The sequence below is a fragment of the Phascolarctos cinereus genome, unplaced genomic scaffold (genome assembly GCF_003287225.1).
Source record: "Phascolarctos cinereus isolate Bilbo 61053 unplaced genomic scaffold, phaCin_HiC Scaffold_1;HRSCAF=81, whole genome shotgun sequence".
Lineage (NCBI taxonomy): Eukaryota > Metazoa > Chordata > Mammalia > Diprotodontia > Phascolarctidae > Phascolarctos > Phascolarctos cinereus.
Window position 1 is genome coordinate 288,105,939 of NW_027555514.1, and position 16,905 is coordinate 288,122,843.

General features: G+C 47.6%; 1 protein-coding gene across 1 annotated transcript; it reads left to right on the plus strand.

Moving 5' to 3' along the window:
* The first annotated feature begins 13,159 nt into the window (after positions 1-13,159).
* CIMAP1B (ciliary microtubule associated protein 1B) lies at positions 13,160-16,631 on the plus strand. The gene is given in 8 exon segments (XM_020982863.2): positions 13,160-13,260; positions 13,834-13,970; positions 14,328-14,350; positions 14,352-14,532; positions 14,991-15,092; positions 15,513-15,634; positions 15,758-15,898; positions 16,459-16,631. Coding segments are annotated over 8 exon segments (855 nt in total). The 5' UTR covers positions 13,160-13,192; the 3' UTR covers positions 16,540-16,631.
* Positions 16,632-16,905: the final 274 nt, after the last annotated feature.

Genomic DNA, 16,905 nt, shown 5'->3' on the forward strand with positions numbered 1-16,905 from the left:
CTCTCTGAAACTACCTTTTCTTTATACTCCACATATCTGCCATGTGAATAATTGTTCACACACTGTCTTCCCCAGTAGAGCTCCTCAAGACTTAGCACAGTATCTGACACATAGTAGGCATTTAATAAATGCTGGGTGACTGTTGAATGACTAATTCTAATAGAAGTTCACAATTTCATATGCAATCCTCTGTTCTTTGTGTATGGAAATGCTCAAGTTTGTTGATATTTCTCTAGCTCAAAAATAGAAAAAAAGAATTTTCCAAATAAATTTTAATGTAAAATTGTTAATCTTTTTAAAAACAGAATTTAAAAACATTTTCAATAACAGGTAGAATTTTCTTTTTCTGTTCATATACATATATATACATTTAGAGATAAGTGCTAAGAAGGAAAATGGCATGTTGTTTATCTGTCTGAGATAACAGCAAGGTCAAAGATGATACAAGAGTCAATAAATGGTTTTTAATCACCTGCTGTGTGCCAGGCATTGTGCTCTGCACTTGGGGTACAAATAAGGAAAAAACACAGTTCCTGCCCTCAAAGAACTTACAATCTAATGGGGAAAGACAAAAGGCCACTGAACAGTAGGAAGCAGTGGAGGGGGGAGCAGAGGGTATCTAGCATGGGTACGTGATGTTCCTGGGGTCAAAACCAAGCAGAAAAGTGAGAGTCACCCACAAAGTTCTGAACTTTCTGTACCGAAGGAATTGAGGGGGAGTTCATTGCTCTGCCCTGCAGTCCTGCAATGAGAGTCGGAGTGAGGCAATTGAGGGAACTGAGAAGGTGTTTAATATCAAAGATGAGTTAATCTCCACGATGAGATTTCAGTTGAAGAGGTAATTTATATATGTATATGTGTGTATATATATATATATATATATATATATATATATATATATACACAGGTCTGTGTGTATACATACACACATGTTGTTCAGTCATTTTTCAGTGGTGTCCAACTCTCCATTTGGGGCTTTCTGGGCAGAGAGGCTGGAATGATTTGCCATGTAGTTCTCCAGTTCATTTTACAAATGAGAAAGCTGAGGCAAACAGGATTCAGTGACTTACCCAGCATCACACAGCTAGTAAGTGTCTGAGGGTGGATTTGAACTCATGAAGCTTGATGGGTGGGTAGCTGTGCTTTGTTCTTGAAGAGGACCAAAATGACATCACCATGTTAGAGTCAAGCTTAAGCGTGTCCGACTGCGGCCGACCAGACCAATGAGAGCACAGAATAGTCCACCACAGGTAGGACACAAGTAGTCCATGTGAACACTTAGGCTGGATTCTCTAAATGTGTGCATCTCGAGTTTCTTTTGAGCTGCTTCAATTCTGCTTTGCTCATAGAGCACAGCCACTTCTCCGATGAGGGCACACCATGCTGAGCAGTCCTGTGCCAGCATCTTCCACATCACACAATCAGTCCCAGAGTTCTTAAGAGGGACCTTGAGAGTGTCCTTGTATCATTTCTTCTGATCACCATGTGAACATTTCCCCTGTGTGAGTCCTCCGTAAAATAGTCTTTTTGGCAAGCATATACGAAGTCTTCCTGACTCCAGGCCTGGCCCTCTATATAGATATATGGAAATGCCCATTTGATTAGATGTCTGTTAAATTCAGAATAAAAATATGTTTTTTAAAAGAATTGGCCAGATTTGGTTGCTGATTGGATAGGGGGGAGCAGGGAGAAGAGGCCAGAGTGACTCCAAGGCTGCAAACCTGGATGGCCAGGAGGATGGTGCTGCCATCCATACAGATAGGGAAGATCAGAGCCAAGTCATTTTCAGGGGAAAGAGTCCAGTTTGGGGTATGTTGACTTTGAGGTGCCAATGAAGTCCCAGGGAGAATTGTTTGCTGTGCAGCTGACATTGTGTGACTGCAGCTCAGTAGAATAGAGATCAAGGTCCTTTGCCAAGAAAGGGCATATCTCCTCCTTTACTCCCAGCTCTGATGGAAAGGCTCTAAAGTGGAAGAGAAGGTCTGAAATAACCCATTTGTGGAGAGGAACAGAGAGAGACAATCCATGAAGAACAGAAGGCACAATAAGGGTCCAGCTGAGTTAGACAACAGGTATTTGTAGTGGCCCCAGTCAGCCACAGTTCTATGGCTCCTTCTGAGGCATGTGGCAGCATGGGGGTGGGGCTAACCCTGTTAGGATTTTGGCAAAGCAAACTTGCTATAGGTCAAGGAGCAAGGGATTCAAGGGTGGAAGTCAGTTGTACTAGGTATCTGCAGGGTCATACCAATTACAACAGGTTAGCTTTTATGCAGAGCTTACGTTAAGGTTTGTAAAACCTTTCACATGTTATTTACATATAGTTATTTAATATGTTATCTTATTTTGGCCACCAAACAGCCCAGTGAGGCAGGTGATATTTTTATCCCCCTTTTTAAGATAAGCTAAAGTTGAGAGAACATAAGGGATTTGCCCAGGTTCACAGATACATAGCTAATGTCAGAGGAAGAATTTGAACTCGGGTCCAGCACTCTATCCATTATACTTCTTTACTGCTTTTTGTTGGGTCTTGACTACAAGGGAGGGAAACTGAGGCCAAGATGACCAGTGCCAGGCTGGGAAAGTCGGGAAAGGGATGCCTGGGGTTTGCAATAAACACCAAGAATGGGTTCAGAAAGAGGGAAGATGGATAAGAGGTTGTGTGTGAGAAAAATTCCAGAGTTCAGGATCATGGAGGTAGAATAATGGTGGATAATGGTAAGATCAAGGCCCTGACCGTCCACGTTGTACATCACGGGAATTGTAGAAGTTGATGAACTTAGGAGCCAGAGTGTTTGAGGAGATAGCAACATGTACATCAAAGTCTCTGATTATGAAGGTGGGAGCTGAGCTGGAGGGCAGGTTAAGTTAGGCGTTGAACAACGTGAGAAAAGAGAGGAAATGACCTAGGGACCAGAAGATGAATACAAGGACCTAGGCATATGGGGTCAACTTTAAAGGAGGAAATGTGCCATGAGCTCCCTCTTCTCCCTGTCTCTACATCTCATGAGCCCTTAACACCAATCCCCATTCTCTCCTCCTTTTTAGTCTCTAATGGAGAGGTGTCCATTGTCTAATGGACAGCTCCTCCTATCTCCTCCTTGCCCCCTCTGTTATCCTGTCTCTAAACTCTATGTTTAACTGTTCCTTCCCTGTTGCCTACAAACATGCCCAGGTGATTGTCTCTCATCCTTACAAATAAAAACCTTGTCTGACCCTTCCATCCCTTCAAGCTACTATCCTATATGCATTTCTCCTCTTTTTCTCAGCCAATCTCTTAGAAAAATCTGGCCTTATTGCCTCTGATTATCTTTGTAATAAAATTTGTAATAAATTGGAGAATTCCTTCCTCAGCCCTTTGTAATCTGGCTTCCAAGCTCATCATCAGAAACTGAAACTGATTTCTCCAAATTTACCAGGGCCAAATCAGATAGTCCTTTTCTTCCTTGACCTCTCTGCTACATTAGATACTTTTGGCCACCCTATCCAGGATACTCTCTCCTTCCTTAGATTTCATTCCGTGGCTTTCTCCTACCTGTCTGACCAATCTTCATTAGTCTCCCTTGCAGGACCACCCACCCCCAGACCCCAAATATATCTGTATTCTGCCCTGTGCCTTCTTTTCTCTCTACATGCTATTTTCTCTTGGTGACCTCATTAGCTCCCACAGGTTTAGTTATCATCTCCATGAAGATGATTCCCTGATCTATACATCCAGTCCTTGTCTCCCTCCTGAGCTCCAGTCCCACATCACCAGCTGCTTATTGGATATTTCAAACTGGATGACCAGAGCCATCTCAAATTATGTCCAAAAGAATTCATTGGCTTCCCCTTCGCCCACCCTAACCCTTACCTCTTCCAAATTATCCTGTTTCTGTCAAGGGGATTGCCACCCTTTTGTTCCGGATTCACATCTCAATATCATCCTTAACTCTTCATTCTCACGCACACCACATATCCAAGCACTTTGTCAAGTTTTGTTCATTCTACCCCATCTCTCATAGCCTTCCCCTTCTCTCTACTCACATGGTTGTTCTTTGCTGCCATCTGCTGGATTGTTGTTCATCCTTCATTTTCTAAGAAGACCAATGACAACCATCACGATGTTTGGGGTTGGTGTGTTTAGCTGTGGCTGATCCGTCCAATATGAGTTCAGAAGGCTCTACCACAGGCTGGGCTCAAGTGGTCCATTCTTGGGTTTGGTAAAAAGACAACCCAATGCCCTGGACCACCTGTGTGCAGGATTGTGGCCACAGCTCCCGGTATATCTGTACCTGCTGCTTCACCCCTTGCCACAGGACTTGAAGGCAGATAAAGTACAAACATCTGACTCTGATTCCTCAAACCCAGACCCCCAAAGATTTTACCCAACTCTTCCTGCCATAGCCAAAAAGCCACAGCCTGCCAGGCATCCAACAAAAACCAAGAGGCCTCAGGCTGAGGTTAAACCTGCCTTTGCAGTTCCTACCATCTAAAACTCTTCTAAGTGAAGCCTCAGACTCCCTTTTCATTTCTGCCATATGTCTTGGTTAAAGTAGGTCTCCTTCAAATCATCCCTGGAATTCTACTTAGAAAAATGGCACGGGGACTGAGAAGAAGAGATTTCTTTCAACCTCCTCTCCCACAATGCCCTTTGCTGCCATGCAAATCAATTCAAGAGCCTTCTAGTCCCATCCTCCTGCCCCATCATTTTACAGATGTGAAATCAGCCTCCCAGGGAGGTTGAGTGCTGTGCCAGAGGCACCCAGAAGAGACAAGTCCCTAGTCAGGCACAAGCACATTTCACTAGGATAGATACCCAGAGAACATTGTTGAGGCAAACATTCATTGAATACTCGAACATAAAGGTCATTATCTTTATTTATCAAACTGAACAAAAAATTTAACTAAATTTTAAAAAGGCAACGAACAACTAAACTTTACTTAAATATTCAAGCTTAAAAAATGAGACAGATACCAAAGTTTTTCTGAAAACTAGCACATTAGCTTGTGCCTGGGCACCCATAGCACACACTGCATGGGCACCTATGAGTAGGATTTGACTCCAGGGCTGGTGCTTTCTCCACTGTGCCACAGTCTCCCCTTTCTGCCATCTTCCCTCTTTTTGTGTTCCCAGGACTGAGTAGTATCTGAAACATCATGAGCACTTAATAAATGCTTATGAACTGACACTGAATTTTGTCAACCCTGACATTGCCGTGAGCCAATTGTGTATACGGTGCAGGTCCGAGGTGAATGGGGAGTAGCACGTAGTAAGCACTTAATAAATTCATATTGACCAAGTGGTACTCCCCGAGGGAGTCTTTCCTCTCTGGGGGAGAATGTTGGGGCTATTTCAATACCTAATGTTACTGTCTTTGTTCATAGGCTCCTGTGAGTCCTTTGTGTCTTAGGGATTTTCTGAAGAGGGTGAAAACAGGCTATCTCCCCTCACTCCTCAATTTGTAAAGTGAAGAATTTGGACTCAATGACCTCTCAGGTCCCTTCAGCTCTAAATCTACAATCCAGTGCTATCCATATTGTGCACTGAGAATCTGTGGGAACTGGAGACCATGAGGGAACCAAGATGGGACCCCCACTTGAGTTTTATTCTAGAACTTTCCTCTAGAATGCACTCTGGGATGGGGACATGAGTTAAAGAAACAGAGTGATACTTCGGAGTCAACAGCAGTGTCAAGCCTGGACCTCCAAAGATGCTGGCTGGGGCTGAGTCATAGGTCACACATACAAATGCAAGCCAACAACTTGGGGTACCCAATACCAATGCTACCTGAGAAGCGGACATAGTGAGCATATGAGAAGCAGGCGGTGCTGGTGATTTCAATGCCACATACAATTAACCAGCATCATGTTACTACTATTAAGTCTAAGCTACAGTGATTAATAGCCATGCAACACTGCTAGAAGCAATAGGCATAATGCATTAATAATCCATGGTATTTGCAAACAATGCGTTTGGAATCATACTGGATACAGTGGGGACAATCACAGGAGAAGAAAATCCCAATGTAGAAAAATAGCAAAATCTAGACTGGAATTAAGGAATTCAAATACGGAAACTATTTCAAAACTGAGACTCATGAAATGTAATATGTACAAGGTAATAGCAACATTGTGAGATGATCATCTGTGAGTGACTTAGCTGTTCTCAGCAATACAGTGATCCAAGATAACCCTGAAGGACTTATGATGAAAAATGCTCTCCATCCCTGGAGAAAGGACTGATGGTGTCTGAATACAGACTGAAGCAGACTTTTTTGTACTTTATTTTTCTTGATTTTTTTTTTGCCTATGTTATCTTTCACAACATGACTATTATGGATATGTTTTCCATATAACATATCAAATTGCTTGCCTTCTCAGTGAAGTGGGATGGGGAGGGAGGAGGAAGAGAATTTGGAACCCAAAGTTTGAAGAACGAATGTTAAAAATCATTTTTACATGTAACTGGGGAAAAATAAAATGCTAAATAAAAGCTAACAAAAAACCCCTGAGACAATTTATCAACAAAATAAATTCAGCTGAAAAGGAAATATTCTTCAGTTCCATATTTTCCCAATATTAGTATTCCTATATATGATCTTACTACTTCCAACACGTGGTACATACACATGGGAACAGTAGTGTGGGATAGGTTAAGACTTGTGTTACAGCTTAGAATATGGACTCAATTGTGTGGGACCTAGGTGAAGTTCCAGCCAAGGAGTTTGAATTAATTAAGAGTGAGTTTATATATGATTTAGCCACCAGATGGCACTCTGCTCCAGCTGTTCCTCTAGGTCTGCAAAGCTTGCTCATAGACTATTCACTCTCTATCTGACTAAAGGCTTGGCTTTCCCTGCCAGAAAAGGGAGGGCTGCCGCATGCAGAATTTCCTGTCCCTGGATTCCCAGGCTCCAATTTAGTCTAGTAGATGAAATATTGATCAAATATTAAAACATGAAGTCTACTGTTTAAATCTCAGTTCACTGCCCCCACCCTTCTTAATTCCCAAGAGTTCGCCTACTTATCATATTGTGGTCACACCATTTTTAATAATGTGGACTTAAGATGCAAATGACGATATGAGATATTTTAGCCACACTACTCTCTCCCAAGTCTTCCATGCAAATGGATACTTCCTGAATGTACATTGCCAAGTGTCATAAAGAGGAATGGGAGGGAGAGCTTTCACTCCCCTCTCTTAAGTTCTTGAATTATAGGAAATTGGGGAAAACAAAAGAAATTCCCTTTGGCTGAACAAGCCAGCAGATCTCTAGTAGATGGACGTTTGAAGACGACTCTGGGTGATATGGTGTCTGCTCAAACCACCAAGTGAGTATCACCCATTATTCATGCCCTTGCCCTGTGTCTTGACCCCCTGGCACTGCCTTCTCCCCTCTGGAAGTCTGCATCAGGTTAAAAAGATACAAAAGAGAGGACCAAAGTACAAATGGTGATCTTTTATCTTCTCCCCAATTCTGTTTTCCTTCCATAGAAAAATGATGAGATAAGTGCAAGAGGAGGAATGGATCATCCTTTTCCTGTACCAGAATCTCAGAATTTACTCATTTTCTCAGGTCTGGGGATGGGAGGAACATTCACAGAGGTCAAGAAAAAACAAAGTGAAGTCATCTGGGGTTGTATAGACATCCAGCAGTCAACAGATGTCTTACCCACAGAGCCAACTATTCATCCTTCCTGGTGATCGAGGCACTGATGCTGGGCGGGGTCTGCCAGTCAAGTGATGAAGACTACATGCCTCTTCTCAGCCCCAAGAGTGGTCCATGTTTGTCTATGGCTTTCCTGAGCCTTGAGTCACACTGGAGTTGTCGTAGTCAAGGATCATGGGTTTGAATTCCAACTCTGCCACTTACTCTGTGACCTTGGATAAGTCCCTTCCACTTTTTAAAAAAAATTTTTTCCATATGCTTTTGAGTTGAAAATTTTTTCTCCCTTTTTCTCCCCCCCATCCTCCCCAAGATGGCACACAATCTGACATAGGCTTTACATTTACATACCCATTAAACATATTTTCACGTTAGTGAAGTTGTAAGTAAAAATTAAAACCAATAGGAGGAACCATCAGAAAGATGAAACAAAACTCAACAGAAGGTAAAAATAAGTGAGAGCAATTTGACTTCCATAGTTCTTTCTTTGGATGTGGACAGCATTTTCCATCCCGAGGCCTCTGGAGATGTCTTAGATCCTTGTAATGCTGAGAAGGGTTCAGTTTAACCTTCTTAGTCATTGCATAACGTGGCTGCTATTGTGTACAAAGTCCTCTTGGCTCTGCTCACTTCACTCAGCATCAGACCATATAAGTCTTCCCAGGTTTTTCTGAAGTCAGCCTGTTCATCATTTCTTATAGCACAATAGTGTTCCATTACATTCATATACCACAACTTGCTCAGCCATTCCCCAATGGATGGGCATCCTCTCAATTTCCAATTCTTTGCCACCACAAAAAGAGCTGCTATGAATATTTTTGTACATGTGGGTCCTTTTCCCATTTGTTTGATCTCTTCGGGATATAGCCCTAGAAGTGCTATTGCTGGATCAAAGGGTATGCACAGTTTTGTAGCCCTTTGGGCATAGTTCCAAATTGTTCTCCAAAATGGTTGGATCATTTCACAACTCCACCAACAATGTATTAGCGTTCCAATTTTCCCACATCCTCTCCAACGTTTATCATTTTCCTGTTTTGTCATGTTGGCCAATCTGATAGGTGTGATGTGGTACCTCAGAGTTGTTTTGATTTGCATTTCTCTAATTGATAACGATTTAGAACATTTTTTGATATGACTATAGATGGCTTTAATTTCTTCATCTGAGAACTGTCTGTTCACATCTTTGACCATTTATCAATTGAGTCCCTTCCACTTTCTAAGCCTCTTCTATACAAGGAAGATAATAGTCCTTTCAGGATTCCTATCTCCTCCCTCTCCAGTGCTGTTGTGAAGCAGATGCTATTAGTAGAATCAGATAAGCTCCTTGAAGCGAAGACTACGGGCAGCTAGAGAGCTGTACACAGAGCACACAGTGCTGGACTTGGAATTGGGAAGACCTGAGTTCAAATCCAGCCACAGACACTTCCTAACTGTGACCCTGTAAAATGGGAATAATAATAGTACCTACCTCCCAGACTGTTGTGAAGATTAACATGAGATGAAATCCTTGTCTAGTGCTTGGCACACAGTGCTGGACTTGGAATTGGGAAGACCTGAGTTCAAATCCAGCCACAGACACTTCCTAACTGTGACCCTGTAAAATGGGAATAATAATAGTACCTACCTCCCAGACTGTTGTGAAGATTAACATGAGATGAAATCCTTGTCTAGTGCTTGGCACACAGTGTTTAGTAAATGCTTGTTCCCTTCTAAGGATGATTTGTTTCGTTTCTATCTTCGTGTCCACAGTATTTGGCACACACTACGAGCTCAATACATGTTGGTTTGTTGGAGTGTGGCTTGTTGTTACAAGCCAGTATCACTTTGCCATCTTTGTACCCCTGGCTTAGCACAGTGCCTGGCACATGGTAAGCAGTTCACAAATGTTCGTTGGCTGATTGACTCAACGATTCAGAAAGAGTCTATCCGGAAGAACTGAACTCGAGCTTGAAAAACGCTACAAAAGCTGCTTCACTCGAAGCCCAGAGGCTCCTCAGGGAAGGAAGAAGAGACCCTGGCTGGCTCTGTCCTATAATCAGTGCAAGTGACACAGAAGCAGAGAAGTCGAAGGAGCCCGTGCCCTCTAGAAGCTTCCAGTCTAATGTGGGGCATGGTGGGGGAGGCAGGTTAAATGTCAGAGAGGAATGAAAGATTGGAGGAGAGAACACATAAAGGCAGGGTGGCCTGGGGAGGCCTCAGGAAGAAGGGAGTAGCCCCTTGAGGTGAAACAAAGAGAATTTCATAACAGGACACCTGGGCAAAGCAGATGTTCTCTGTCAGCCATCCTTGTTATCTCTAGATTCTATCTCTCTACTACCTACCGGCACTAAACCTTCCATTTCCCCTTCTCTGTTACAGTTCCAGCCAGAGTCCCACCCACATACCAGGTGCCTCCTGGGACAGTAAGGCTCAGCAGTGGTTTCCATTGTGTGTCACCCTCCACTCTCACGGGAAGTGGGGGTAGGTGAGAAAGGTTCTGGATTTAGAACAGATACAGTTTCAAAATCACCACTACCTAGCTTTATGACCTTGGTCAAGTCCCTTTCTCTTGCCAGGTCTCAGGTCTGACATTCCGTGTTCTAAGTTCCCTCCCAGACCTGACATTCCCTGTTCTCAGGCCCCTCCCAGCTCTGACATTCCCTGATCTAAGGTCCCTCTCAGCCCTGCCACTCACTGTTCTATGGCTCCTCCCAGCCCTGACACTCACTGTTCTCAGGCCCCTCCCAGCTCTGACATTCCATGATCTGATAATCCCAAGACTTTCATCCTCTACCTGTGATTTGAATCATCACAAAATAAATGCCCATCACCCATAGTGTGGTGTTTAGACATCTCTGGTATCGAGAATATGCACATTTATGAAAAGTAAGATATCCTTCATTCCCTTTGCTTTTGTGCTTTGCTTGTCCTTAACCCTAGATTTACTGCCCCTCCCCCACCATTCCTCAACTCCTTGTCATCTGTCTTCTATCCCCACCATCTGTAGAAGCTGAACCTGCCAAGGTTGTTCTCACAATCCTTTTTGGCCTTTTCTACTGGGATCAGCACTACAGGGCATCCTCTCCTTTTCTCCTGGTGTCCCCTCTACCTTCCTGACCGTTCCTTCTCAGTCTCCTATGGAGTACCTGACTTGGGCACTCCTCTCTCTCTATATTCACACTTGATGACTTCATCAGCTCTCCCGGGGTCATGTATCACCTCCATGCTAATGATATCAGAGGTACAAAATGAGCCTCAGTCTCTCTTCCAGCGCTTCATGACTGCCCTTGTCTGCTGGACAGCTCCACCTCCTTGAATCATCATACCTCAAATGCTGCATTGTCTTCCTTCGTAAGGCTCCTCCCTCAAACTTTCCCATTTCTCTGATTGGCATCAAAACCCTCCCAGGTTCACAGACTCAACCTCATCTGCCTAACTCTGTCCTTTCTCTTACTTATCATATCCAATCAGTTGCAATCTATCTTCTGTCAGTCTTGCCTCAACAAGAGGAATTAATGAAATATTCCTCCCAGTCTGCAAAGGGGTAGGAGACTACAGACACCAAGCATCCTATACATGGTCTAAGATGGTTACTTGGATGTTTTTGCTTTGTTTTCACAAGCGAAGGTGTAACCTAGAGAGAATTGGGGTTGAAATGGCTACGATGTGAAGACAAAAGGCATTATTAATAAAACATTTTTTTTACATCAAAATTGGCTTCCATAGCATCTCACAGAGCCACCACCTGGTCCAGGCCCTCCTTATCTCTCACCTGGAGATGATAGTGGCTTTCTGATTCGTCCCCTTGCTCCCAATCTCTCTCCCAATTCCAATCCATCTAGCAGCTGTCATAAAATCTCCCTAAAGCTCAAATCTGACACTTCCCTCCTGCTCAAATGTCTTCAGTCAATCTCTTATTGCTTTCGGCATAAAACAACCTCCTTAGACTGTCATTAAAGGCCCTCCCCAATGTGGCTTCAACCTGGGAAGACCCTACTGGCAGGTATTACTGGAAAGCTGAAGCCAAGTGGGGCCACTCAGGAGGCAGGTATGAATGCAGGGCTGGTGCTCATAAGAGGTGCCAGCTGTGGGGCCCACACAGTGAAGGGGGGTGAAGTGCACAACAGAAGGAGGTTGTCTAGGAAGAGCTAGAGAAAGCTGAGAGGAGAAATCTGAGGCACCACCCACATTCTCAAGCCCCCTGAAAAAGCTGGAGAAGGAGCCAGGACAGATAGGAGGGAGAATCAGGAACACATGACCTTTTAAAAGTATTTTATTTTGTTCAATTACATATAACAACAATTTTAACATTCATTTTTTTAAATTGAGTTCCAAATTCTCTCTCTCTTTCCTTGCCTACCCCCTCCCTGAGACAGCAAGCTATTTCATATAGGTAATACATGCGCAGTCATGCAAAACATATTTCTGTATTAGTCATGTGAAAAAAAAAACACAAAAAGTAAAAAATAGTATGCTTCAATGTGCACTCAGATTTCATCAGTTCTTTGTCTGAAAGTGGGTAGCATTTCTCATCACGGGTCCTTCATAATTGTCTTGGATCATTATATTGCTACGAATAGCTAAGTCATTCACAGCTGATCACCATGCAATATTGCTGTTACTGTATAAACTATTCTCCTGATTCCGCTCACTTCACTTTGCATCAGTTCATGTAAGTCCAAGTTTCTTTAAAAGCATCTTGTTCATCATCTCTTATAGCACAATGGTATTCCATCACAATCATATACCCTAACTTGTTCAGCCATTCCCTAACTGATGGGCATCGCTTCAATTTCCAATTCTTTGCCATCACAAAAAGAGCTGCTGTAAATAGTTTTTGTACATAAAGGTCCTTTTCCTATTTTTTGTTTGGGATACAGACCTAGTAGTGGTATTGCTAGGTCAAAGGGTATGCACAGTTTGATTGCCCTTTGGGCATAGTTCCAAATTACTCTCCAGAACGGTTGGATCCATTCACAACTTCACCAACAAAGCATTAGTGGCACACGACCTTTCTAAAGCCAAGCAAAGAGTGGGGCCTGGGGTGGGGGATCCCTGGGGTATAAAACCACAGAAAATCTAAAGAGGATGAGGACTGAGAAAAGCACACTAGCCTTGGCCACCTGCAGGACCTGGTGATCTTGTAGTAGTCTGGGGTGGGGGGAGAGGATCAGTTATTGAAGATCACTCTGCTCCTCTCCCCTGCTTGGGGGCAAGCTAACCCTTATTTCACTGCAGAGGAACTAAGGCCCACAGAAGCACAAGGGTTAAGATCTGGGTCTCACAGCATGTCAGGGACAGAGACACGACTGGAACCTAAGTGTCCAGACCCCCATCCCTGGGCTCCGACCAGTTCCCAGCCCCACGGAAAGTGATGGCAAAACAAAAGTGGGGTAGGAGGCTGTGTATGCGTCGGGGAGAGATGGGAGGAAGCAGAGCCACCTCTCGGAGTGAACAGGGGCCACAATGAGGCTGAGGGGCGGGGCCACAATAGGGTTTGTGGGCGGGGCTTTGGAGCGGGGGGTCGGGGTGGGGCTAGGCTTAGGGGACCCGGGCGTCCCACCAGGATGGTCAGTTTGTTTCTGAGCCGCTGCTTCTTCAGGCTCCTCCCACCGCTCTGCTGGGGACGAAACAGGTGAGTGCGGCCCCCGAGGTGGCTGCCGGTCTTCCCCTCCCCCCAACCCAACTTTCAATTATTTGCCGGATGTTAGCTTCTACATAATTGCCTCAGGGCCGGCATTTCCATTAACCACCCCAAATCTGTCACTGACCCCTCCAAAGCCCCTCACTGGGAACCCCCAAACCTCTCATTGATCCACCCAGAGCCCCCTCATTGTGAATCCCAGACCTCCCACAGAACACCCCAACCCCTCACTGATTCCCCTCGAGTCTCCTGAGGTTCCTCCCTGTCACCCTGATTCTTGCCACTTTGGGGGGCAAGGGGCCGTGGAGTCCTTGGTTTCTGTCTCTGGAAGCGGGGTGACCTTGGTGTTCTGGGCTCCCAGTCGTCGTCCCCCCTCCCCATTCCTCCCACTAAAAGATCTCTCTGTTTGTTGTCGGGGTGCCTCGGAGACCGGCCGGAGGCGTGGCCGATTTGACTACTACAGCCCTAGCGGCCAAATTCTACCAGTACGGAAGAGGGCTGCGGGCTCCTGGGGGTAGCCTTTGGCGGGGGGGGGGGGGGTCGACAGCAGCTTCTGCCTCTCAGGTGCCGTAAACCTCGTCCAAAGTCCGGGATGGATAACAGCGTGTGGGTGGGCTCTTGGCGACCCCACCGACCCCGGGGCCCCATTGCAGCACTCTACAGTGGTCCTGGGCCCAAGTACCAGCTGCCCCCTAGCACCGGTATGGCACGTCCGGGATGAGGGGACTGGGAGGTTCTGAGGGAGACAGGACTTGGAGCCCCCAAACCTACGGCAGCCCTAGTGTACTAGCCCTCCCCCACTTCTCCCTCGGGAGACTGAGGGAGGGCTGTGGGTGACAGTAGGATCCTATTAGGCAGGACGCCCAGCCTCCAGCCTCGGGAGGCAGAAGGGGCCTGGGCAGAAGAAAACCTAGCCCGGCGAGGACAGTGAGTCTCTAACTCGGCCGAGTCGTGGGGAACCTGGGAGATCGATGGGCGGTCTCTGGGCAGGGAATGGGGTTGGACTCCCCCACCCAACTCTGCATCCCCTTCTGCCCTGGATTCCCTCCTTCCCCCAGGTTATAAGATGCACGACCCATCCCCGTTTCCGGGCACCTGCCTACACATTCGGCACCAAGATCCCCGCACACCACGTGACGTGTGGCCCCGGCCCTGGGCACCTCATCCCGCAGCGCATGACAGTTCGGGGCCCCGACGGCGGGCCTGCCTTCTCCATCTACGGGCGGCCCCGAGATTGCCGCCTGTTCCGCACTCCGGGCCCTGGTCAGAGAGGACCCAAGCGGAGAGTTCACCGCACCCCGCGCTGGGTCCCAAACCTAAGCCCTAGGCCCCGCCCCCATCCCCTAATAGTTTGGCTCCGAATCTCTAGTCTGGGTCCTGCTTCCCACCCCACCCCACCCCCAACCCCCTAGCCAGTGCCTAGCCTTCTCAGTTCTCCCCTGATAGGACGCGGAGACAGAAAGAGGATCTGCCTCACCCACACTGAGGAGGAACCCACCCAGACAGCCCTAAGGTCCCTTGACTTGGACAACCCAGCTAGATTCCACTTTGGCACCTCAGTGGCGCCCCAGCAGACGGCACTCCGGCCCGAGTCTCCCTTCTCTGGCCGCCACCACCCATGGATCTAGGGCCCAAGTGTCCCCTAGCCTACTTGAAAAGCCCTCAGCCCAGGCCCTTCAACCGTGTCACCCAGGGACCGACCGCAGCCCTCCTCCCCGCAGGTCTCTACTTTCCAGAGCGAGCCACCCATCTCACATTCCCCAAAGCCCCCAGGCATTCTATGGCGGGCCGTGCCAAAGACTTTCAGGAGGACCGGACCCCCGGTGAGCCCCCAATCTGCCTTCCAGACTGGTCTGGAACAGCACCTAAACACACACACACACACACACACACACACACACACACACACACACGCACACACGCATGCACGCACAGGCGCGCGCGCACACACTCATACTCGCACACACGCGCTCACACCCCTTGCTCCGAGAGCTGGCGGGGCAACGCGGGGCAGAGCCAAGAAAGGCAGTGTGGGCAGGTTCCTTCCCTTCCCTGGGCCTCGGTTTCCCGGTTATAAAATGAAACGATAAGGTTAGAGGGACTGACGATCTCAAAGTCCTTAAAGGTCCAAGATGATAAGGAGGTCATTACCCCCGCCTCCCACCCCAGCAGTCAGGGAACAGATTTCCCATAACGTCACCTCCCCGGCCCAACCTGCTCTCCTCGCCTCCTCTGCGCCCCAGGCCCCGCAGCCTACACGGTTCCCTCGCTCTTGGGCTGCCGTCTGATCGACAAGGCTTCGGCTCCCACTTACTCCATCTGTGGCCGACGTGCTACGGGCGGCTTCTGCCAAGACCTGAGCAAGGTGGAGATGTGGGAGGACCGCGCGGGGCAGGGCGGGACCGAGTGGGATGGCAGGGAAGAGAGGTGAGAGCGAGGCAGACTGCCCGAGCGGAAGGTCTGAATCGCCACCCCCCTGCCCCTGCAGACCCCGGGCCCCTGCGCTTATCACGAGGTGAGTCCCGGCGTGTACAAGACCAGGGCTCCACAGTATACAATGCAACCCCGCACTTCCCTGCCGCAGGACAACTCTGTGAAGCCTGGTCCAGCAGCCTACCATCCTCAAAAGGTGGGAGCTAGGGATCTCAAGCTGAGGGCGGGGGAACAGCTGACTGGGGGGACAGACTGGGTGGGGGAAAGAGGGAGAAAGGGCAGAGGGGAGGAGAGGAGAAAGAGACAGAGAGCTACTGGCAGAGAGAAGGAGAGACAGAGAGAGGAGAGAGGAGGGAGAGAGAGGAGAGAGACAGACAGAGACAGAGAGAGACAGAGAGAGAAGGGGAAAGAGAGACAGAGAGAGCCAGATAGGCAGACCCAGAGAGAGAGAGAAAGATATCCAGGGGAGAGAGCAGAGGACTTGGAGAGATGTGGAGTGCTCCAAGAGGTGGGAGCTAAGGGTCCTCAAAAAGGTGGGGTATTCAGGGAAGACTTTTAGGGAGCTTCGAGAGGGGTCTCCAGCCTCTGCTTCAAGAGAATTTGGAGAGATGGGAGAACGGGAGAAACATCCAGAGAGATAAGATCTCCTAGGGCCTAGGGGCCTCAGGGGAAGGCGAAGGGCTCAGGGGGCTTAGAGGCCTAGCCAGCGGGCATGATGGTGGGGGACTCCTGCTCAGCTCTCCCTTTCCCCTGCAGTATCGCCAAGCACCCGGTCCCTCCTTCGGGATCCGCCACTCTGCATACGAAGCCCCGCTCATCGTGGATCCACAGGATTGATTACTGTGAGGCCGGGCAGGCAAGACCCCACTCCCCACTCTCCCGTAAAGCGTCCTGGCCCAGACCCGCCTCTGTCCACTTGTCCGGCCACCCCCATCCCCCTGAGCGTCTGCGCGTGTGGCTGTGGCCGCCACCTCCCTTCCCTCGGCAGAAAGCAGGCCCCCGGCGGACCAGAGAGCATCCTCCCTTTTCCTCAGATTCTGGGCAGCAGTGCCCCGACCACCCTTGCACCTGGAGTCTGAGCCTGTCTGTCTATCTGTGTGCCTGTGGCCCCATGTGGGAATAAGCCTCCATCTCTAAGCTCTGCTCCTTCATCCCCTAGGCCTGAGCTAGCAGACACTCTTACCAGCCCCAGCGCCCACCAGG